The following is a 24,126-nucleotide window of genomic DNA, read 5'->3' as shown; positions in this document are numbered from 1 at the left end:
TCTTTTAGCCAGCTAATATTTAATGGGAAGTTGAAAGCAAATGTTAATTGATGAATATAAAATAGGGATAAAGTATCCAATTTTACACCAACAGCCTAGTAGTAAGATAAGTTTAATTCATTCCTCTGCTTTCTTTGTTGGTGCTTTATTTCCCTTTCTAATCTCAATTATGTTCACTTGTGTTGTTGCACTTGTAGCTGAAAGAGAAAAGGACTATAGGAGGGACCCAAACTCTGATGGACAAATTTGCAAATTGTTATAAAATCAGCAAATTGTTATAAAACATACATTGAACTCCTGCCAAATGAATCTGCCACTGTAGTGTGTCTCCTTTATCTTGGATCTAGTCTGGATCATAACCAGATATATTCTGCTGAATTGAGATAAATTATGACAGACATTTGCACCAGCAAATTTCACATGTTAAATTTAAAATCTGCCCATCTCTACAATTTATATATATACACACCTCCAAATGTATAGGTTGCCTTTCTCTCCAATTCCCTCCTCAATTTTGATGGTGGCTGGTCCAGAGTCCTCCAGTAACTTATCCCATGAGCTTCCATGGCTGATGTTGGCCTTGAACTTGGGTCTCCCCAGGCCTAGTCTAATATCTTCAACAACCTAACAGTTTGAGACATAGACTAAGAACCACCGTGACCATGAGCTGCTGTTTCCCCTTGGGAGGATTCTCAGAATATCCCATCTCATATTAAACCAGTCAGTTTTCCCATGTATTCCCCAGACAAATGTTTCACTGCAAAGGATTCAACACTTCTTGTCACATGATGAGCTTGATCCAAACTGTGTGGAAACCAAGTCAATTACTCCAGGTAACACTCTACTTTGGTTGATATAAAAGCATGGAAGGTGAAATGGGGTTTGTTTACATGGGGAGGGGGGGAGCAAGAGCTAGTTTGTAACTTCTAAATGTTACGCAGAGAACCCTTAACACGAATTGACAGGTGCATTAGGATTGCAATTCCCATAATTTGCAAGCGATTCTGGCATGGGAATTCTCACCCTATCCAAAGAGTGCCCAGTTGAGGAGGCTTTCATAAATGCTTTTCGGATAAAAGGTGCAGAGTTTCTCAGATACGCTTCATAAGTGCATGCAAAGGTTGCAGCACCTAGTGAGAATACAAGTTAGTTCATCTATCATATTCTTGATTGAATCTGCAGTCTGCACAAACATATTTTTAGTGAAATCGGTTGACATTTTCAGCTTTAAAAAGAGAACAGTGTTCCTTGGGCAGTTAAAAAATATAATTAGATAAATTAACAGTTTAGGCATCGTGCATAGATGCTTCTCGCTTTGAGATATGGTAATGTATAAGAGAGAGAATCTGGTTCATTTTGCTTGCCAAATGATATCTTTAAATTTTACACATTCCTTCTGTAAACTGCAAAATTGATTATATCACCCGAGTTATTTCTAATAGAATAAGAATAATTATTCTTAATTAATAATTATTCAGAATAAGAATAATTATTCTTAATTAATAATTATTCAGAATAAGAATAATTAAGAATAATTATTCTGCCATCTTTTCTCATAGGTCATATGGATTTCTATACTAACTAATCCTATTGTTGGATTGTTTATATGTGTGGGGTTAATATGGAGCTTAACAACAGTGTTTTTTCATGTGTCTGAAATCTTAATTGATTCATCTCTATTGCAATTTGATATTACAAGCCATAATTTTGTGTGACAGGAAGGATGTCTTCTGGGCTCATTATTCATTCCTTCCTCCTTCAGTTCTGCTGGTAGAAGTAGATGAGATTTTGGTTTGTGTGAATGCAATCATGGTTTAAAGCTGATTTATTTCAAACAAACTGTAGTTCAGATTAATCATTTTTTCCCAGTCTTGGATGAGATGGCATTTATTAAAACCAAGTATTATGGGAGAGAGGGTAGAAAGTGGGAGTCAACTGAGGGCTGAGGAAGTCCAAGGGCATTGGATAAACCCTGGTTTTGCTGTGACATCCAAACACAGACTGAAAGACAAGTGGTGGCTGTCCCAGGTTCTTTTCTGCCCAGGGTGTTTTTAATTTGAAGGATTGAAAAAGGAGCCAAAATGAGAAAGAAGATTTCAAGTGGCTCAATGGATTGCTTGTACCACTGCGGAAAAGCCTCCAGGCCCAATTAGATGTGCAGGCAGATTCTAGGTTGCTTCCCTTTTGAGATATCTAGCTTCCGTGGCATGTATGTATCTGAATAAAAGAAGCAGAAGTGAATAAAGGCTTACTGTATTGCGTGCAGCTCCACAGACAAAGCCTGCATCTTTCCCTCTGTTCAACTTGAAAGCTTGTCAAGAGTTTCCACTGATGCCTTGCCATCCTGATGACTCTTCCCTTAGCCCTTATTTTTGAGAGGCTTTTCCATTTGTAGGAAAAGTAAAGGTGTGGGGTAGGGGGCAAGTATTGAGCATAGTCTCTTTAGGGAGCAGCTATAATTGGCTGATAAACAAACCTGCGCTTTAGTCCTTGCTAGTGGATAAATATTTAAGCTAAGGTTGCTTATGTTAAAAGCATTTCTCCTTATCTCATAAACAGTGTGGTTTCAGAGAGCAACTTGGAAGAGGCTACAGAAGCTTCTGACATTCTATAACATTTTAGAGAATGACCCTCAACTTTCCAAAATCTGCTTTCTGTTGATCTGACCCCAGCATCATGACTTATGATTACGCACTTAACAAGACATTGCTTAAAGAGTTGGGGGAAATAAGAGTAAACCTTTCATGGTAGTTCTTCAAATCTCTTTAGCAAATTCATCCAGTCAGTCTACTACTTCTTTGGCATTAAACATATATATCTGTGATGGCGAACCGATGGCACATGCGCCGGAAGTGGCATGCAGAGCCATCTCTCAGGGCACGCCAGCCGTCGCCCATTGCTCTTCCGGGTTCCAGCGTAAGCATGCATGCCGGCCAGCTGGTTTTCCGGTTTCCAGTGCTCCCCACATGCTGTGCCGAAAAGGTTCACCAACACTGATCTATACTCTTTCCAGTATAATTCTGTGCATGTCTATTCTGAAATAAATCATACTGCCTTCGACCCGGATGCATGCATAGCACTCTGCTCTCCAAATGTTGCTGGACTTGCAGGCTTTGGGTGAAGTTACATTTCAACCTATCTGGAAGGCTCCATATTGGGGAAAGCGGATGGATAGAATTGCAGCTTCATTTTTTTCCTTCATGTTTTGTTGTGTTTATAGGATATGCAGTTACCATAAGGCATGGAACATTCAGCTGGGCAAAGGATCTTGACCCAGCTCTGAAGGAGTAAGGAAACTTTTTTCAATTGTATTTGTTGACATTTTCTGGCATCTTGTCTCTCTGGGAGTGAGCAGCTATTGCAGTTTTTAAATGTTATTTGAAAGCCCCCCCAATTTATATTTTTGCTTGGAATTGATGGCTTATGTAAGTGAAAATTAGTCGTTTCCAACTTTGCAACGTTTTTACTATTTTTCAATCTCAACTACTTCTTGAATGGTTACTGAAGAGCAAGATGCTCTTAAATATCACTAAACAGCTTGTTACGTTCCTTACACAGCATGTGACATAATTCTCAGTGAGCTGCAGTTGGGATTTTGCAAAATGGAAATAGGTTGTAGGCTGCTGCTACGCCTTCTCCCATTGCTTATTAAGAGAATGCAGACTTTACAATGTTGGCTCTACCATTTCAATAAATTATCTCGGGACAGAATGGATTCTGCAGTTTTATATCCCTCTCATAAATGACACAGTGGTTTTGTATATTCATCAGTTGTGTAGAACAATTCTAAATGCTCACTGTGGACAACAGTGATATTAGGAGCCAATCTGCAACTTCTTTGGTTCAGTCCCATGCCTTGATGGATGGCACTCCTTAAGTAGCAAATTGCTATCAGTTCTTAAGGCTTTCTTGCTCAATTCATATCTAGGATCAAACTGACTTATCTTCATTGGGCAGTCAGAAGATTTAGACATGTACATGTTTTACAAGGCCCTTATATGCTCAGAGGTCTGTTTCATGTATTAATTCTGACTCTGTAGGCATAAACAAATATGCACAGTTTACTAAAGAGATTTTACTTCTGACAAAAGCTACATGCATACAATATATTGCAATAAAGCAGCGGCAAATAAACTAAACAAATCCAGCTCTGCTAAGCTTTTCTTCTAACAAAACAAAACTCTGAAAGCAAAGGCATGAGGACAAATGGTTAGCAAGATGCAAAACCGGGCTGATCATTGCTCCGTGAGATGTTTTCCTATGCAACTGAGATGAAGAACACCAGCAAACAGGGAGTGGAAAATGTAAGCCCAAGTCTAATGAGGTCTTCTCTCCTGTCTCAGGTCTTTAGGGTTCTTTTATGTTCTAGGTCTAAGTTCTTTCTTTGTATCTTTCCTTTCTGATTGATCCAAGTCCTAAGAATCTGATTTTGGGCTTTCAAATATCCTTTTCCTTCTCTCGGGATTTCAAATGTCCTTGATAATTGTCTTGTCCAGCAGTATAAAATTACATCAAATATCTCTCCATCTCTGGTGTTCTGTAGCCCAGAGCAACTCTGATTTATTGCCTGTGCCTCCTTAAATAGCCTGCTTTTGCAATTAAGTAGGCCAGTGCCTCAGTATAGTCTTTAAAAAACACACACTTGTATTCCGGTATATAATGATTATAACTGTTATCCCACTATATCTACTATAATATTCTTAATCAAAATGTAATTTCTTAACAATATTTCAATATACAGGGCATATGCACTGATGATTTGTTAGGGGGTGAAGAAAAATTAAGTCTTAAAAGATTTAAAAAAACAAATAACATTGGACTAGCTCACAGGGTTTTCCAAATGATGCTGGACACAGTAGGGGAGCAATTGTATCTTCCATTCTCAGAAAAGAACAGAAGTCACCATGAGCAGCAGAAGAGTTGGGACTTCCCCTGACCAGCTCATGACAAACAAATCTACTTATTTTTGTTCCCCTTCCTTGTGATCAATGGAGTGTCCTCTCTGTCTTCATCACCCCTCCAGGGTGACTTGGGTCCCTCGGGTCCTCCTGGCAGATTGAATTCAGCACGATTCCACAGAGCCCCATGGAGACGCATTGTATCACCGCGATCTCAGCACTGCAACATCAGCCCCTCCCTCAGTTCTCCTTCCTATACAGCAGTGGTTCTCAACCTTCCCAATGCCGCGACCCTTTAATACAGTTCCTCATGTTGTGGTGACCCCCAACCATAAAATTGGTGTCTCTGTTCCTAAGACCATCGAAAATATGTGTTTTCCGATGGTCTTAGGTGACCCCTGTGAAAGGGTTGTTCGACCCCCAAAGGGGTCCTGACCCACAGGTTGAGAACCACTGCTATACAGCTTATAGGAGACATGTAGCGATGGGGTTCTGGTGATCACTTACAAAAAATGTACCATGTTTGCCTCTGAAGAATCTAAAACCGACACAGGTGAGATATAAAAGATTCAACTGTTGAAACTCTGCCACCTGATTCAAGTGGAAGTGATGTCGCCACGATGTAAAAAAGATGTGGAGACTCTAGAAAGAGTGCAGAGAAGAACAACAAAGATGATTAGGGGACTGGAGACTAAAACATATGAAGAACGGTTGCAGGAACTGGGTATGTTTAGCTTAAGAGAAAGAAGGACTAGGGGAGACATGATAGCATTGTTCCAATATCTCAGAGGTTGCCACAAAGAAGAGGGAGTCAAACTATTCTCCAAGGCACCTGAGGGTAGAACAAGAAGCAATGGGTGGAAACTAATCAAGGAGAGAAGCAACTTAGAACTGAGGAGAAATTTCCTGACAGTTAGAACAATTAATCAGTGGAACAGCTTGCCTCCAGAAGTTGTGAATGCCCCAACACTGGAAGTCTTTAAGAAGATGTTGGATAGCCATTTGTCTGAAACAGTATAGGGTTTCCTGCCTAGGCAGGGGGTTGGACTAGAAGACCTCCAAGGTCCCTTCCAACTCTACTATTGTATTGTATTGTATTGATCCATCACAAGTCACTAAGGGAAAGGTTGTGATACTACGTAATACTCTTTTCTCTTGGATGGTACAGTAGCTTCCCTTTTTATTGTCCAGATTTTTCATGTCAATATAAATGCTATTTCCCAGCTGCCCAAAATGCAAGATGTGAAAAAAAGACTGAAAATTCTTATTAGACCTGCCAATCACAGGCCCTTCCTACTCATCCATGTTGGCACAAATTACTTCAAGGAATATTTTGAGGAACTTTTTGAATCTATATTAATCCTTAAATTTTACTCCTCTTCTAGAGGGTTATTTTTTAACCCTTTTTAACCCTTCCAAAATAGCTTTTTATTTCCTTAAAAGTTACTCTGCATTTTCTCTTCCTCTTTTAATTTTAACCATTTCATCCTCTCCTTGGTACTGTTCTTTGTAATTAGATCCTTTTCTTTTTATAGCTCTTTTACAGTGCTTTCATCATGTTTTTTTTTTCAAAAATCATTCAATGAGTTGCTTTTCCACCCTCATTCTCAGTCTCTTTCACTTCTTCATTCTATCAAGCTTTCTTTTGTGGGAGGGGAGTGTCCCATCAATGTAAATTCACTTATTTTGAAGGCACTCTGTAACTTCAGAGATCTTCTTTTCACTCTGTTGTAAGCAGCGCCCACAACCTATATAACTTATATTCACTTATTCATTTTTTGAGGTGATTAATCTGGCTTTTAATACCTTTTCATGCAGAATTTGTACTTTTCTTCCTGCAGTCATTCTTCTTTTACTCTTATTTATTTTATTCTTCTTTCTTCATTATCCATTTCCCCCCTCAAGATTCACTCTTGACTGCATCAAAAAATGGTCTCTCCCAAAGTCACAGCCTCTTGTTATATTGATTGCCAGTAGCTTCCAGGTACAATTCAAAGTGAAAGATCATAAAGCCCTTCAGGACACAGGGCCTAGTTATTTGAGCCACGGTGGCACAGTGGTTAGAGTGCAGTACTGCAGACTACTTCTGCTGACTGCCAGCTGCCTGCAATTTGGCACTTCAAATCTCACCAGGCTCAGGGTTGAGTCAGCCTTCCATCCTTCCGAGGTGGGTAAAATGAGGACCCAGATTGTTGGGGGCAATAAGTTGACTCTGTAAACTTCTTAGAGAGGGATGTAAAAGCACTATGAAGCTGTATATAAGTCTAAGTGCTAATGCTATTGATAGGCCACCATGTCCAGTACTTTCTGCCAGTTTAGTAAAATTAAGCAGTCTGGATACATTACATGTCCTTTCAATCAAATAATTCTATCAGACTCTAGGAAGTCTACCTTCTCTGTCATAATATCTGCTATCTGGAACCATTTGTCCCCAGAGTTCTATATGATTCCCACTCTAATGAAATTCCAAACATCACTGAAAACCTGACTGTTCTCGTAAGCCTGGAAAAAGAATAGTGGTTGTCCCCTTGTCAGTTTTTCTTTGGTGTGCTGCATTTGTTTTTCTGGACATGCATGATCTTTATTGTATTGTTCTTTGCTTTTTTAAAGTATCAGCCATCTAGAACAAAGGTCCCCAACCCCTGGGCTGTGACTGACTACTGGGCCTTGGCCTATTTGCAACCAGGCCATGTGAACGGTGGGTCGGCTTGCATGCAGCTCATGTTCGCGCAAGTTGAGCTGTGTGCGCACCAGCCCACCACTCCTGTGCCTTGGTTCCCCTCTGCCCCCCCAACAGCTGGACACCAAGCCACAAAGGTTACGGACCACTGATCTAGAATCATCTGGAATCAGTTGTTCTTTTAGATTGAGTATGTATAAAAAGAGATTCTTAAATCATATGTTCAAATCATATATTTTTAAGGAAGTAACTGTTACCATTCTAATTTGTTTGAATATCTCCAAAGGGCCAATTACTTTCTTTTATTCAAGTCAAATCACCTTCATCCAGACCTATTTCTTCCTTCTCCTTTTTAAATTTCACAGATGTACACATATCTGTTTTTTGTCTTTTTCATTTCATTTCTTAATTCATACTCTTATCATCTGCTTCCTTTACGATTTAGGTCACAAACTTCCATATACTGTGGCTGTGAACAGTTAGCTTGCATGAAAAAAAATCAACCCCATTCTGTTTAGCACTGACCTTAAGAATCAGTGCGGGGAGAGAGAAAGCAGCTGGTTGTATTTGTACTTTCTGTTCCTTAATTTCTTAAAGTGGCGCTTGAGTTCATGATGACATCAAAATATCTTTTAATGCCCTCCTCTTCTGTAGTCATGAATTCTGCAGCTCATGTTCTTCATTCTTTCTCAGATTACTGAAATATGAATGAGGTCAAAGTTGATTAAATAAAGGCTCCTGTTAGAATTTTGCACGTAAAGTAAAAATAGGCAGGCATGCTAGGTGTTTTTCTTATGACGGATTCCAGAAAACATGTCTTGGTCTGTTTCAGCAATAACAGTCTATTTTCACTTTCAAGCTCTGACAAATTAAGCCGTTGTCCACTCAAGCGTATGTCACAAAATATCAGTTAGCCTTTAAGAATCCTTCTCTGTTGTTTGTTGAGTTCTTTGTTCATTTTGCTCTATTATGCTTACACTTTAAATCAGTTCCACTTCTGAGCAAATATCCTGGTTTTGTCTTTGTCCTCTCCTCCAGTATAAATTGGCTAGTCCCCACTGGTTCTTTGGTAGCCGTAGTGGGCCAGGTTGGCTGCGGGAAGTCTTCCTTGGTGTCAGCTCTTCTTGGTGAAATGGAGAAACTCAGTGGAGATATGGCAGTGAAGGTTGGTTTTCAGCAGTGTGAAAAATATTTTGGCAATCTGAATATTTGAAATATCTGTGTAGCTTCTAATCAGATCTGTCTTATGTTACTGCTTTTAGGGTTCGATTGCTTATGTACCCCAGCTACCTTGGATCCAGAATGCTACTTTGAAAGATAATATTTTGTTTGGCCACCCTCTTAACGAGCTGAAATATCAGACTGTGTTAGAGGCATGTGCCTTGAAACAAGATCTTGAGATGCTTCCTGGAGGGGATCAAACAGAAATAGGTGAGAAGGTAAGACCTTTAGCAAGACATGCAATAGTTGCCTCTCTGAGTCCTCTCTACTATCATCACAGCAAGGCTTTGGGGGTGAATACCAGAAGTGGGATGCTTTCAGTTTGGCCTGAATGGGGGGAACCAGTAGTAGCGGCAGCAGGAGGCTCCACCCACCCACCCGGATGCTTCTGTGCATGCGCAGAAGCGTTGCACACATGCATGAGTGAACCAGTACTAAAGAAATTGGAAACCCATCACTGGTGAATACAGTTTGACCATGCCAGGGACACTCCCAAAAATGTCCATCTCATTATTCATTCTATTCATGAAATAAATAACTTGGGGGTGAGCATGGCCATCAGTACTCTCTTCTCAAAATACAAATGAGTGAGACAAAAAACAAAGCAAAGGTGGAGACAATGTTCCCAGAACCTGAATCTACATTGTTGAATTCTACTTTCTGTCACCAAATCTTTTGCATAATGAGATTCGGAAGCCCGTAACGTGATCCAGAAAGAAGTACAGGTCAGTTGTCAAATCTAAGTCAAATGTAAGTAATTTCATCCCATAAAATGCAACAGTTACCCATTTCACAGGAGTCAAGGATAAATAAGATTAGATAGAATAAGGACAATCAACTCCTTATGTATAGTGAGAATGAAAGAAAGCTAAATATTTTCTCCTTACTTAGCAACTGCAATTCACTCCAACAAAATGGTTACTAAGCAAACTGTGTCCTTGTGTGTGTCTCTGTGTGTCTCTGTGTGTGTGTGTGTGTGTGTGTGTGAGAGAGAGAGAGAGAGAGAGATATGATGCCATCTAATTTAGATAAAATTCCCTTATGCAGCAACACCAGCCTTACTGCAGTGTGCATTATTATCAGGTGCAGAAATTTGGTCGTAAGTACATGAATTGATTGAAAAATGATTTTTTTTACTACTGTTTACTACTGTTTGTTACCATTTTATTTCCAAATGGTCACTTAATAAGGCAATCCGCTAAATGAGGAAGGGCTGTAATGAGCTTGAGTTTTCATATTTATTTATTCTGCAAATTTATATAGCTAGGGAAGAAAGCACTGGGGGGGGGGGAAGCAACGTGGTGGAGCATGCCAGGCTATGAAGGTATGCTGAGCAGAGGACTAATTGGGGTAGAAATGAGGTGTGTATATAAAGTCAGAGTTGAGGAAAAGAGAAGAGAATGAAAGAGAAGAGTAAATGGGAAGCAGTGACATTTGAATAATGTAGTGGATTTAAAGCTTTCCACTCATCATTTTGAAAAAGATTGTGGGATTTTCCAAACAATTACCTTTTATTTAAATTCAAATTACCAAAGCAGTGCGGGCAAGTATGAATGGTTGATTGATTGATTCAGAGGAAGACTGATAGTATTTTCTTATTAACAGTCTAAAAGTTAAGAAAGGTCCTGAAAATGGAACAGTGGTCCCAATTCCTCAGCATTTTTAAGCTCTTTAATTTTTCTCAGAGAAAAAGAGCCCCTGAGGCTGGATTAGAGCAAGGATTTACCTACGCCAGGATCCATTTTCCACACTATTTTTCCGATGCCTTGGAGAAGCCACAAGTAAAGCATGTATTAAGCAAGTCTGTCCTGGACACATTAATTAAATGTTGGTCTGAGGCAGTACAGGGACCCTCATTTAGTTTATTTATTTATCGCAGATTGTTGGGAAATATATAAAATTTCCAATTATAACATTTCAGTTGAGCAATGAAGTGTGTTATAGCTTTCCCTTCCACAGATTTGTCTAATCCTTGAAAGTCAATTCAAGTTGATTTCTTTGAAACTCATTCAAGTTAATATAGGCAGTACCAGAGATCTTATATCAGAGAACTTCCATCATGCAACCTCAGTGGATTAATTTAGGGAGAAAAAGAAGGGGAGAGAGAAATTTTAGCTTCATAACTTTCCAGCTGCTTTATGGTGTGATCCGTTTTCCTGCAAGTCAGCCTTTCCTCAGCCGGCTCCTGAGCACACTGGTTGCCCTTTTCTGCACTTCCGGCGGTATCGCCCCCTTGGAAAGAAGGAGTCATTTATCTTGGTCATTTCCCCATTGTCCTGCCAGCCCCAAGACCATACTGCGTTGGGTTTTTTTTTTTTTTTTTGTAACCAGTGTCCTCTATAACTTCCATTAGCCAACTAGTAGAAATATTGTGTGCTAAAGCTGCATATCAATCCAGGTGTAATGAATTGATGCAATAATGGAAGAGATTCCCTCAAGAAATACTGGGCTTCTTTTTCCGGCAGGATATAAGCAGAAGCTGGATAGGCATCTCACAGAGTGTTGTGGCCTGCCAGCAGAGCTGGCAGAAGATTCAGACAGTGAGGAGGTTGGGGAGGATCGTGGGCCAGTCCTGGAGTCTGGGGAAGGCTCTGATGAGGGCTCTGTGTCGGAGGCAGAGAGGGGGCCAGAGCCATATGCCAGTTATCAGCTGCCTTCAGTGTCAGACATCAGTGAGGCAGACGTACAGCCGGAGCCTGTTCCCAGTGTGCGCAGGCACAGAGTTGCCAGATGAAGGGAACAGCTAAAGAACAGGGATCAGCTTGGGAGCAAGGCCACAGGTGGACGATGAATGGCCCCTCCCAGAGGAAATAAAAGAGGAGCAAAAGGGGAGTGGAGTTTGCAGGAGACAATTAGTTTGCTGAATTGGTTCGTGACTCTCTGAGACTCCTTGCCAAGTTTTGCAGATATCGGCCTGTCAGCTCTCCAAGCCAGATAAGGTCTGTGACTGTAAATCCTCCCTTCAAAGACTTTGCTGGATGTGAATGAGCAGAATTCACAGTAAATTAATAAAAAGGGTTTTTGTCGGGACCAGTTTGTTTGCATGAAGTTTGCTTCATGCTCTCGAGAAACTTCGGTCAGAACACAGAGATGCTATAATAGTGGATTCCTACAATGAGCAGAAGGGCGAACTAGGACCCTTCCAGACCTTCCCTTCCTTTGAATCCTCTGAATCAATTGGATACCATATCTGGGAGCATGCAACCAATAGGGCACCAAATATTATTGCCTTTCCGGGTCACAGGTATCTGAATTGCACCTTAGGTTTCCCCATGTTTGAGCTCTCCCTGCAGATATGGTGGGTTTTGGTAGAACTGGCACCATTCACTGTTGCATTTGAAAGGCGTGATATATCCCACCTCCCCTCTTTTCTCCTCTTTTCACCCCACAGGGCATCAATCTTTCAGGTGGCCAGCGGCAACGAGTGAGCCTTGCCCGTGCTGTGTTCAGCAACACTGATGTTTATTTGTTAGATGATCCTCTTTCAGCAGTAGATTCTCATGTGGCAAAACACATCTTTGACAATGTTATTGGACCGGAAGGAACACTTAAAGGAAAGGTGAGCCCAAAGAGATGTAAAACTGTGCATTTATTGGCACATATCCCTTTTGAAAGAGAGATTCTTGTTGCTAGTCCTAAAATTTATGATTTTTTTTTAAAAAAAAGTCTAATAAGTCAGACTTTCTCAGTGTGTTACCTACCTAGTCCAATGGACCACAATGATGCCAGTCCAGGGATGGCTGTTCTTGGTACAGCTATAAGCTATGCAATACAATGGAATTTGTAGTCCATTACTGCTCATCCATTCCATCCTAGAAATCCAGTCCTGTTTTTCTTGAATCATTCAATCGTTTGATGTCCATCATACTTTTTTCCTTGAAGTTCAAGGCGGCATAGTCCCTCCTCATATTTTACACTCAGAACAAGAACCCTTTTTTAAAAATTAAATTTATTAATTTTCTGTTAATCACATTTCTTAGTGCTTAATAAACATTGTGCTGTCTGGGCATTTAATTTACTTAACAATACAGACTCCATCCTTACTCTCCACTCGTTGGCAGATTAAGGCTCACTGGGGCCCTAAGCACTGACAAAACTTGGTGCCCCCCTCCTTTGTATATACTGTACAAATCTTCATTGGGTTTTTTTTCTTTCTCAACTTTGTAGTGCCCCCTTTGGGCCTGGTGCCCTAAGCACATGCTTAGTCTGTTTAATGGTTAATACACCACTGTCTCCATTCCTTTTTTCCAAGCACTGGTAAAATAAGTTCCATATAAGTTTGATAATATTTTGTGTCTTCTTTCTGTTTGGTTTTCAATGTAAGTCTATCCATGTCTGCACAGTCTATTATCTTCGTAATTATCTCTTCATCATGTGATGTTCTTCATCTTTCCAATATTGTGCGAAGATAATCCTCTTAGATGTTTGAACCTGGACTAGAAGATAGTGGCTGGCTCAAAGTCACCCAATGAACCTCTATGGTTGAAGCTTGATTTGACCCTGGATTTCCTACCTCCTGGCCAAAGGCTCTAATCTTTACATTACACTAGCCCTCGGCAGTGGTGGGATTCAATTTTTTTTACTACTGGTTCTGTGGGCATGGCTTGATAGGAGTGGCAGGGAAAGGATACTGTAAAATCCCCATTCCCTCCCAATCAGCTGGGACTCGGGAGGCAGAGAATAGATGGGGGCAGGGGCAGTCAGAGGTGGTATTTACCACCTCTGGTCCTCAGTTACTCTTGGTTGACCTTTGATATTTTTCTGGTAGATTTTTCTACTATGTTTAATCATCTTTGGGCAGGAAGCAGAAACCCACACCCTTCCAGATATTGCTGAATCACCACTCCTATCATTCCTCACCAACCATCATGTTAGCTGGGATTGCTGCAGGTTGTCATTGAGCACCATCTGGAGGGCTGCAAATTCCCTACACCTGTCTTGAAATATGATTTCCCCCCCCCCCTTTCAATGTTATCTTCCTTGTGCCTAGACATCATCTGCTGTGTACAGGAGTTCCGATTAGCCAGCCTGGCCCACTTATAGTTCTACTCTTACCTCCTGGCGGATATTTTATTTGGGATAGCTTTTAGGGTTAATGTTTTTAAATTTTTAAAATTTGTTAAATTTTAATCTAACTTAACTAAATTGTACAGGGAGCCATCACTACCTCCTCCAGTCCTATGTTTAATTTATTTATTTCATATTTATAACATGTATATTTACTGTTCAATTATTTTAATATGACTGTACACCGCCCTGAGTCTCTTTTGAGAGAGGGGCGGTCTAGAAATCCAATAAAGTTAAGTTAAGGAAATCATCCAAAATACATGTGTATTAATAAATGCATACAAACACACATTCCTTCCTTTCACCTTTTAATATCCTGTATTATTTTATTTAAAATAACAGCATTTCATAAAAGGGAAGAACATATTCTTCCTCTGTACTGATAGTCCTCAACATACAACTGTTCAAAGTTACAATGGCATGGAAAAAAGAGACATAACCATTTTTCACTGTTAGGACCAGCGGTGGGATTCAGCCAGTTCGCACCCTTTCAGGAGAACTGGTTGTTAACTTTCTGAGCAGTTTGGTGAACTGGTTGTTGGAAGAAATCAATAGGACAGAGAACCGGTTGTTAAATTATTTGAATCCCACCACTGGGACCATTGCAGCATCCCTCTGCAAATTCAGGTGCTTGGCAATTGGTTCTTATTTATGATGGTTGCTCTGTCCTGGGGTCATGTGATCAGTTTTGGGACCTTTTGACAAGCAAAGTCAATGGGGAAGCCAGATTCACTTAAAAAGCAAGTTATTAACCATTGCAACAATTCATTTAGCAAGTGTGGCAAGAAAAGTCATAAAATGGGGCAAAACTCACTTAACAAATATCTCACTTGACAACATACGTTTTGGGCTCATTTGTGGTCGTAAGTCAAGGACTAGCTGTATCTTCTCTCTCTGGTTACCATCTGATCAGTTCTAAATGATGCTTGAAAGTCAGATTGACAAGATGCCTCTGCCATTGCTTGTTGTGAGGCCAGCTGGTAATATGTGCTAAGAAGAATATAACTTTAATACGGTCATAGACCAGCAATAGACATCACTTTTTAGAATATATATATATATATATATATTTAAATAGTACTGGCATTAATAGTGGATAATAGTATCCCTGTTAAGAAAATACATGTTCTCAAACTGTTTGGGTCACTCCCTAGTTTACATGGGTGAAAAGCCGAAAAATAGGTGAGTAACTAAAATGTTCCAAAGATTGTTAAAGATATCTCCAAAAAATAGGTACAAGTTGACAGCTATAATTCTGTAACCAATTTTTTTTCTTGTGGACATTGCAAAAACACCGAATTTTGCCACTGCTGGTAATGTGCGAGGCGTTGTTCATATCTTAAAGTTTGCAGCAGTGTTTATTTCATAAGATGTAATCAAGCTTGTCTTAATTGTAATTATTAAAATTAAATATAATTGTATTTTAAGAATGTTTTAATTCTAGCAAGCCAGCACTCCTGACTACTGTGCTGTTTTTTATTTTCAGACTCGGATTTTGGTGACCCATGGCATTCATTTTTTGCCTCAGGTGGACTACATTGTAGTTGTTGTGGGTGGTAGAATCTCTGAAATGGGATCCTATCAAGAGCTTTTGCAACAAAACGGGGCTTTTGCAGAATTCCTCCGCAATTACGCACCTGATGAAGACATAGAAGAAGACGAGCCAACAAGTGATAACACTTTTATTGTTGCTGTTTTTTGTTCTTTTTCTATTGACATGCTCAGTCTGTTAGATTAGGCAGGAATCAATCAATCTCTCCCTCCCTCCCTCCCTCTTTGAAAAACATCAGAATGTGCACTGACAAAGAGAAGGTATAACAGCTACCTAACGTTTCAGAAATGTTTAAAACTGCCTACGCACTTGCATATTGATCTAAATTAGGAGTCATCAAACAATGGCCCAGGGGCGGATACGGTCCACCGAAGCCATTAATCCAGCCCGCGAGGAACCACAAGGCTGCCCCACCCACATTGCCCCACCGCCCCCCAACCTCCTTCAGGAGGCCGAGGAGGCCAAAAACGGGATGCACGGAGGCCTCAGGAAGCCAAAAATGGGCCCATTTGGGGCAGCAGAATGATTCTGGAGGCTGAGGAGGCCCAAAAAACGATGCATAGAGGCCCCAGGAAGCCAAAAACAGGGCTGTTTTTGGATGGCAGAGTGTTTCTGGAGGCAAAAATGGGCCCGTTTTTAGACTTCCCAGCCTCCAGAGAGAGGGAAGGAGGGGGAGAGAGAGAGAGAGACGCAACCCCCCCCCCCCCAAGGCAGCCGCATCTCTTCACTAATCGGCTTTCCACCCCCAGGAGCATAACAAATTAAAGTTTAATTTGTGTGTATTGTTTAATGGACTGCTAAATTAACCATGCCCACCCAGTCACATGACCACCTAGCCATACCCAGCCAGCCAGTCCAGTCCCCCAACAGTCTGAGTGACTGTGAACTGGCCCCCTGTTTAAAAAGTTTGAGGACCCCTGATCTAAACAGTTTCACCAATTTATCAATTTTTAAAATGAATAAGATAAAAATAGAAAGCTAAATGTCAATGGAGAGTCTCAGTCATCCAAGTCATGATTGTCCCAAAGGTGCTTTTTCCAAAGGCAACTGGACTTTCTGGGGTTTTTTTCTTTGAAGACGTTTCACTTCTCATCCAAGAAGCTTCTTCAGTTCTGAAGAATCACGTACGATTCAATCAGAGTTGAAGAAGCTTCTTGGATGAGAAGCAAAACATCTTCAAAGAAAAAAACTCCCAGAAAAGTCCAGTTGCCTCTGGAAAAAGCACCTTTGGGATAAAAATAGGAAGTTTTTCCACGAGATATATTCTTCTCTGTTTTTCCACCTCTTTTTCTTATCTCTTCCACCATCACTACCACCTCAAAAAGTAGGACATAGTACAATAAGACACTCCCAAGTAACTTCAGAAATAATTGTTCTATAGTGCAGCCAAAGATCTCAATGTCTGTGGTTTCTTGCTTTCGTTTAGCATAGGCTCACTCAAATGTGGCAGTCAGTATCTCAAAAAGTATCCCACCCAATATACTTGGTGATGAAACTGGAAGGATGCGTTAAAAATCCAAATACATTGAAATCCTTTGTGCAAGCATACAGGTAGTCCTCAACTTACAACAGTTCATTTAGTGATCGTTTGAAGTTAGGGAGGCACTGAAAAAAGTGACTTATGACTGTTTCTCATATTTACGACCATTGCAGGATCCCCATGGTCACGTGATCAAAATTCAGACACTTGGCAACTGGCATGTATTTAACACAGTTACGGTGTTCTGGAGTCATGTGATCCTCTTTTGCGACCTTCGGTAAAGCAAAGTCAATGGGAAAGCCAGATTCACTTAACAGCCGTGTTCCTGACTTAACACCTGCGGTGATTCACTTAACAATTGTGGCAAGCAAGGTTGTAAAATGAGGCAAAATTCACTTCACAACTGTCTCACTTGGCAACATAAATTTTGTGCTCCATTATGGTCTTAAGGACTACCTGTAGCTGAGTTTCATTTTTGCTCCTTATTCTTTGTGACTTAGAAAGCACTGAACTCAGACTGTCTAGAAGATGTTGTTTTAGAAAACCCAAATAATTAGATATTTGTCCCTCTTTAGTAATGGAGGATGAAGAGGTTCTGCTTGCTGAAGATACTCTCAGCAACCACACAGATCTGGCAGACAATGAACCAGTCACAAATGAAGTCCGCAAACAGTTCCTCAGGTGAGCCTGGAATTCCTTTTTAAGTGGCTAGGCTGACCGTTGAAATCAAGTGTGTGTATTTCATAGTAATGGATCTTTCTGGGTATTTTTTTTTTGAAAAAAAAATCAGGCAACTCAGTGTAATATCTTCAGATGGTGAATTATCTAACAAAAAGTCTACCAAACGAAAGGTGTGTGACAAAAAGTCCATGGAGCCTCCTATAAAAGGCACTTCCGAAAAACTCATCCAGGCAGAAACTGCTGAAACTGGCACAGTAAGGAACCTTTGCTTAACATTAACATTTTTTTTGTGGTAGAATAACTGTCTAATTAACTACGTGGGATCTATCCCAAAAATGTTTTTTTTTCCAAGAGGCAACTGGACTTTCTAGACGTTTCGCTTCTCATCCAAGAAGCTTCTTCGGACCTGAAGAAGCTGAAGAAGCTTCTTGGATGAGAAGCAAAACATCTTCAAAGAAAAACCAGAAAGTCCAGTTGCCTCTTGAAAAAAAAAACACCTTTGGAACAACCATGACTTAGATGACTTAAGAATTTCCGTAGACGTACATGGGATCTAGAATATGAACAGACAAAAGAATACAGCTATCGGAGAGGTTTAGCAGCTTTTTTTCCCATCAAGTTTTTTATGTTATACTATTTATAGATATCAATGCGTGAATGGTGTGATACCTGGGCATCATACATTTCAATACAAATAAGCATAGTATTATTACTCGTAGTTATCACATTTCATTTTCATTATTTCGTATGGTTTACACATACCTTTTACTACCGCCCTTCGGTTTCTAAACCTTTCTTTTGTTCTAACTTACCCTTTTAAAGACATTTCTTGCCCAAACTTTTGGTGGGATTTTTTAAAAATAAACTTTTTTAAAGCCTTCTACCACAATGTTCATGTTTTGTTGTCAAGATGATAGAAACTCCCTTACTGATTTTCTTAAGTAGTGTTCAAAGAGATTTTGCAAGCTGCAAAAGTGATCCAGAGATTTTAGGGTTATAGGCCGCCCAAAGCTGTTTTGTTATGAAAAAAAGAATAATTCAACTTTTGTAACAAATGGAGAATCAAGCTATGGTTTGCAGGTTCTTTAAGCGTATCCTGGAAACTGGATTCACAGCAGAGTTCATGCAGTGATATTCTGAGACAATAGGCTAGAGATTGCTCTAGTATTATATTGTACTACTGCTGAATTTAAAAAGCTGCTTTTGGCCAGTTTGAAAATAGACACACTGCAGTGTTTGTCTTTGCTCTTGATATGGAATGTAGATACAATCTGAAATCTCTTTAATGCTTTAATTTGGTAATTTCATAAATATTATAGAAGCTTACTTTATTTAGATTTGTAAACAAATGTATTTTCCTGACCAAATCTTTGATGTACTTCTATTCAGAAATTTCCTTTGTTTCAGCTTTGGGGTTTTTTTCCTCAAAATAATCTGCATGTGAAATATTCTCATTTCCAAATTTTCAATTCTTCTTGTGAGTTGCTATTATTATTATATTAAAAGAATTTTGCATCTACAATATGTAAATATTTATTTCCGTCAATTTACAGGTCAAATTTACTGTTTTCTGGCAATACATGAAGTCTGTTGGTCCTTTTATTTCTTTGTTGATATGCTTCCTGTATTCCTGCCAAAATGGTGCTGCAATTGGGGCCAATGTATGGCTCAGTGCGTGGACCAATGATAAAGTGATAAATGGGACTCAAGAGAATGTGAAAATGCGAATTGGAGTCTATGCTACCCTGGGTATCTTGCAAGGTAATTGTATTACATGTTTCTGCCCATCTATACAGGGCAATTACTCAAATTCCTAGTTAAGAGTGTTGATATAACTATTTTAAAATAGTGATAATTGTGGTTTCTAGCATTCTTTAATACTTACTCAAAAAATCCTTGGACAGAATGAACAAAATACAAAACAGTTATGTTGCTACGGCAATCTTTTTATTGCATTGTGTCAGCACCCCATTTTGATCTGCAGGCCTTTTGTATCCTTCTTTTACCCCAAGCAATAGTGATGTCCCCATTCAATGCTTTCAACCCGGAAGCATTTCAGTGCTCCCGACAAGCCTGTAGCAGTAGTAATAGAACACAAAGAGAGGAGATATTGTGGTCTGCAAAAAACAAAGGAGACACTAATAAAGGAGAATATTTGTAGCTCAGGGTTGAAATCAGGGGTCCTGGATGCTCTCTGAGCTTGCTTGTTTTTTTGCAGAGGTTTGATTACCCAAACTACGTAACATTATCAGCGCTGATGATGTTACCTACTTCGGGTAATGAAACATCTGCAAGAAAACAAGCAAGCTCAAAGAGCACCAAAGACCCTGTTGGGATTCCAAGTAACACCACCGATGAAAGAAGACTCCGAGGTCAGGAGAGGTGTCATATTGGCACATCTGGGAAAACCCGAATCTGAGACTTTCGGGTTTTCCCCACCCAGAAGAAAGTCAAAGTTCCATCCCCTGAACCCACAAGTCCATCACATGGCCCAATTATGTCTTCTTCCCAACTGGAGACTACCCCCAGTCACTCCCCTCCAGGTGAAGGGCAATTGTCCTTGACTCCCAGGGAAAAGAATGTTGTTGTGACTAATCTTCCACTGCTCCTTGAAATCCCCCCTCCTGCTTTCCCAGGCACTAAATGTGGTAGCCTCGAAAAAAATGCTTCCAAGGCTGACAGACCCCTCACAAAGGGGTCCAATAGCATCCAAAAGTAAATCAAACAAAGTATTGCTCAAAGTTCCAATCTATTAAGAGAGCCATGTTGGCACATCTGGGAAAACCCGAATGCAAAAGCTTCCTGGTTTTCCCACCCAGTTGAAAGTTCAAGATCTTGCCCCACACCCACAAGCCCATCACATGGTCCATTCTCCCACTACCATGCTGGCAGTTCCACCCATCCAGTTCCGGTCAGGTGCAGAGGTGCAGAGACAAAGGATGACCTTGGCTTTCTAGAAAGAATTTTGTTGTGACTACATAGTACGTGACTCCTTACAATCCCCGCTCCCATTTTCCCACAATAGAAAATGCATAGCAGAATAATAGAAAGTGTGGCAGGTCAAAGACTCAAAAGAAAAGATGGCTGCAGGCCTGATAGAAGACAGACTAACAATGTAGCGAAGTTGCATAAAACAGAATTTCTAACTTCTGGGATACAATGTGATTGACATCTCCTTCCCATTGTTTCCTCTTTTGCAACAGGGCTGTTTGTTCTGATCTCCTCCTTTTCCCTAGCCATGGCTGGCATCAAGGCAGCCCGTATTCTGCATGCAGCACTGCTAGAAAATAAGCTCCACACTCCACAGTCTTTCTACGATACAACTCCAACAGGCCGAATCATTAACCGCTTTTCTAAGGACATCTATGTGATTGATGAAGTGATACCGCCAACCATACTGATGTTTCTTGGAACCTTCTTTAATTCTCTCTCCACAATGATTGTGATCATAGCAAGCACTCCGCTATTTGCTGTGGTTATAATACCTTTAGCAGTTGTGTATTATTTTGCACAGGTAATGTCCGTCATTTTTTTTTCTTCTTTTGTCACCTCATTATTTGCATGATTATTTTTGAAGTACCAGAAACCTGGGCAGGTAATGCACTCTTTCAATGTGAAATAATTAATCTGTTAATTAATACTTACATAATTGCATACTTTCCTGGGTGCAGTCCCTTTGAAACACAGAAGCCAGCTCTTCTGTATGAAGGAAATCTCAGTTAGGTTTACAAGACTGAATAACTTATTCACAATCATTTACTTACTTCCCTATTCTAAGTATTTTTGCTGTTGTGATCTTTCCTAAAATAATTATAGCCTGCCCTTTGTCTATAAGCTGCTCCAGCAACGGTAGAAAATGCTTACCAGTAGAAACCAAAATAATAAAAATAAAATAAAAAACATTAAACATCATCGAAGTAAAAGCAGTTGCTAGCATTTAAAAAACATTTAACAAACCAGAAACAGTTCAGAAGAAAAACGGAAGATAATTTTAATCTCCACTGGTGTAGATCACTTTAGCACTCTTTTGGCATGGTTTTTTTTTTTTATAATGCAGTGGGCATTTGACATTAACAATGGAAAAAGAATCTTATCATGATAGGTTAAGGCTTCTTTTCCTGCCTCCTGAATTCCATAATTGGAAGGCTTGTGTTCAAAATCACTGTTTTTAAAGTGATATTGATGTAGCTAGTATATTAGGATGGAGTGGGGTGATGGTGAAATCTATATTTGAAATCTCTTCCAAAAAATAGATTATACCCTCATAATCAAGGTCAGACTAGCTTTTCCTCAGAAGTTGTTTTTCAGTCTGTAAGACATTTTCATACTTAGAGCATCCAAGCATGTAAACATCACCTGAAGCTAAAATGGCACAGCTCAGGAACAGGTTTACTATTGATTCTGATGTCTCGTCGGCTTTCCCAAGATTTAGTGAGACAAATCCCAGAGAATTAGATACAGCTTCTTTTTCCAAGGCCTTTCTTCCTTTGGGAACTGTATTGGTTATCTATGATGTCACAATCTTGAGATCAAATATGTAAAATGTTTTAAGAGGTTTTGTTTTGTGTCCCCCCCACCCACCCAACATCTGCAATGGCAGCGGTTCTATGTAGCTACCTCTCGTCAATTAAAGCGACTGGAATCCGTTAGCAGATCCCCCATATATTCACATTTTTCGGAAACAGTCACAGGAGCCAGCGTCATCCGAGCCTACAAAAGAGAGATGTCTTTTATTTACACCAGTGACATAAAGGTGAATGACAATCAGAAAAGTTACTATCCTGGAATTGTAGCCAACAGGTAAAGTTGTTTTTAAAGTTGTTTTTAAACTCAGCCTCTTATTGGAAAAGACAAATGGTTCCAAATGAAGTGCGGATTCTGTACTAAAAATGTTTTCTCATTTACTAGGTGGCTGGGAGTTAGAGTTGAATTTGTGGGAAACGCCGTAGTATTCTTTGCAGCCCTTTTTGCCGTACTAAGTAAAAACAGTTTGAGTCCTGGCCTCGTAGGACTTTCTGTATCTTACGCACTTCAGGTGTGTATAATACATTGCTTATATTAAAAGTGGAAGTGAACCCTCATTATAATGTGACCCTTTCATTTGGCATTCTGGTTTAATTGCATCTCACTCCCTCTCTCTCTCTTTCTCCCTCCCTCCCTCCCCTTTTTTTGTGGCAAAGTAAGAATATAATGCCTCTTATGTCTTGGGTTGTGCTGATTTAGGAAGCATTCATGAGCAGGACGAGGGACACGGTGGCTCAGTAGCTAAGACGCTGAACTTGTCGATTAGAAAGATCGGCAGTTTGGCGGTTCAAATCCCTAGTGCCGCATAACAGAGTGAGCTCCCGTTACTTGTCCCAGCTTCTGCCAACCTAGCAGTTCTAAATCATGTAAAAATGCAAGTAGAAAAATAGGGACCACCTTTGGTGGGAAATTAACAGTGTTCCATGTGCCTTTGGCGTTTAGTCACATGACCACGGAGACATCTTCAGACAGCACTGGCTCTTCAGCTTTGAAATAGAGATGAGCACCGCCCCCTAGAGTCGGGAACAACTAGCATATATGTGCGAGAGGAACCTTTACCTTTACCTTTAATGAGCAGGACAGTGAAGGGAGCATGGACATGAGAGGCATGTTAAGCACAGATTGAACATTTGGGAAAATAAAATGTTTGCTTGCTACCCAAGAGATATTAATTAACACAGGTACCAAGTAACTGTGCATCTTGTGGCAGGAGTTCTCCATGCAGATGATAATATAGCTGAAAATGTCTCTCCTCTGCCATCTTTTGGACATGTTGGCCCATTTTGGAGATGTAGCTACAATTGTGGTTCTTACTGTGCCATTGTTTGAGAATGCCTTCTTGTCATCAGCATGCATGCCCAGCCTGGTTGCTAACCATGTTTCCTGGGCTTAGAAATCAGAGTCTTTGTCCAGCCTCAGTCTGAATAGCTCAGTCCAACAGAAGAGATAATCATAAGCAAGAAGTAGCCTAGACTCAAATCAAGGTAGAGTTGCTTTTGGGAAGAGAAAGCCAATGGCGATATTAGAAGCAATTGCAGGGTGAAATATTGTGAGGACGCTGGGAACGGAAGGGAAGAAAGATCAGACATCAGTAGTGAAGAGATAATGGGTGAGTCATTTGACAGCGTATCTTATAAACAACAACTTGGTCCAGATGGAAAGAAATCGGGGGTGGGGACATTTCGCAATCTTCCTAGACTCTGGGTTGTCCTTTTTTCTTTGATCTTGCCCAGCTGTGCGGGCCTCACATGCAACTTAGTAGGAAGCGACAGTGATTGCTGCAGACCAAGATGGCAACCAGTGGTGGTAAAAAAATTAGAATGCATAGGTAGGGGGGCTTTTCCTCCTTTAACGGGGCCTTTCTAAGGTTGTGTTCTGCTTGTATTTGAGGAGAAACCATGCTAAGGTGTACTGCTTGCTTCCACATCTTTTCTAACAAAAGGCCTTTAGTTAACAACAGCATATTATGAAAGCTATCAGACTCCACAATCTGTCAGGGATTTAACTTCGCTTTTAGTATGAA

The 24,126-nt window shown here is 40.1% G+C and overlaps 1 protein-coding gene across 1 annotated transcript in view; it reads left to right on the top strand.

The window, feature by feature from the left end:
* The window catches only part of ABCC3 (ATP binding cassette subfamily C member 3), an 86,421-nt gene that overhangs the window by 49,864 nt on the left and 12,431 nt on the right, over window positions 1-24,126 (top strand). The window contains exons 14-25 of the mRNA XM_081937202.1: window positions 746-833; window positions 3,221-3,287; window positions 8,617-8,743; window positions 8,841-9,017; window positions 12,191-12,358; window positions 15,353-15,536; window positions 17,474-17,579; window positions 17,689-17,833; window positions 19,133-19,340; window positions 20,783-21,093; window positions 22,180-22,379; window positions 22,488-22,614. Coding sequence (XP_081793328.1) covers window positions 746-833; window positions 3,221-3,287; window positions 8,617-8,743; window positions 8,841-9,017; window positions 12,191-12,358; window positions 15,353-15,536; window positions 17,474-17,579; window positions 17,689-17,833; window positions 19,133-19,340; window positions 20,783-21,093; window positions 22,180-22,379; window positions 22,488-22,614 — 1,908 coding nt within the window. The remainder of the gene's footprint in view (window positions 1-745; window positions 834-3,220; window positions 3,288-8,616; window positions 8,744-8,840; window positions 9,018-12,190; window positions 12,359-15,352; window positions 15,537-17,473; window positions 17,580-17,688; window positions 17,834-19,132; window positions 19,341-20,782; window positions 21,094-22,179; window positions 22,380-22,487; window positions 22,615-24,126) is intronic.

The sequence above is a fragment of the Natrix helvetica genome (assembly GCF_964273705.1).
Source record: "Natrix helvetica genome assembly, chromosome: 1".
Taxonomy (NCBI): Eukaryota; Metazoa; Chordata; class Lepidosauria; order Squamata; family Natricidae; genus Natrix; species Natrix helvetica.
The sequence above is the reverse complement of the archived record's forward strand: the minus strand, read 5'-3'. Positions and strand labels throughout refer to the sequence as shown.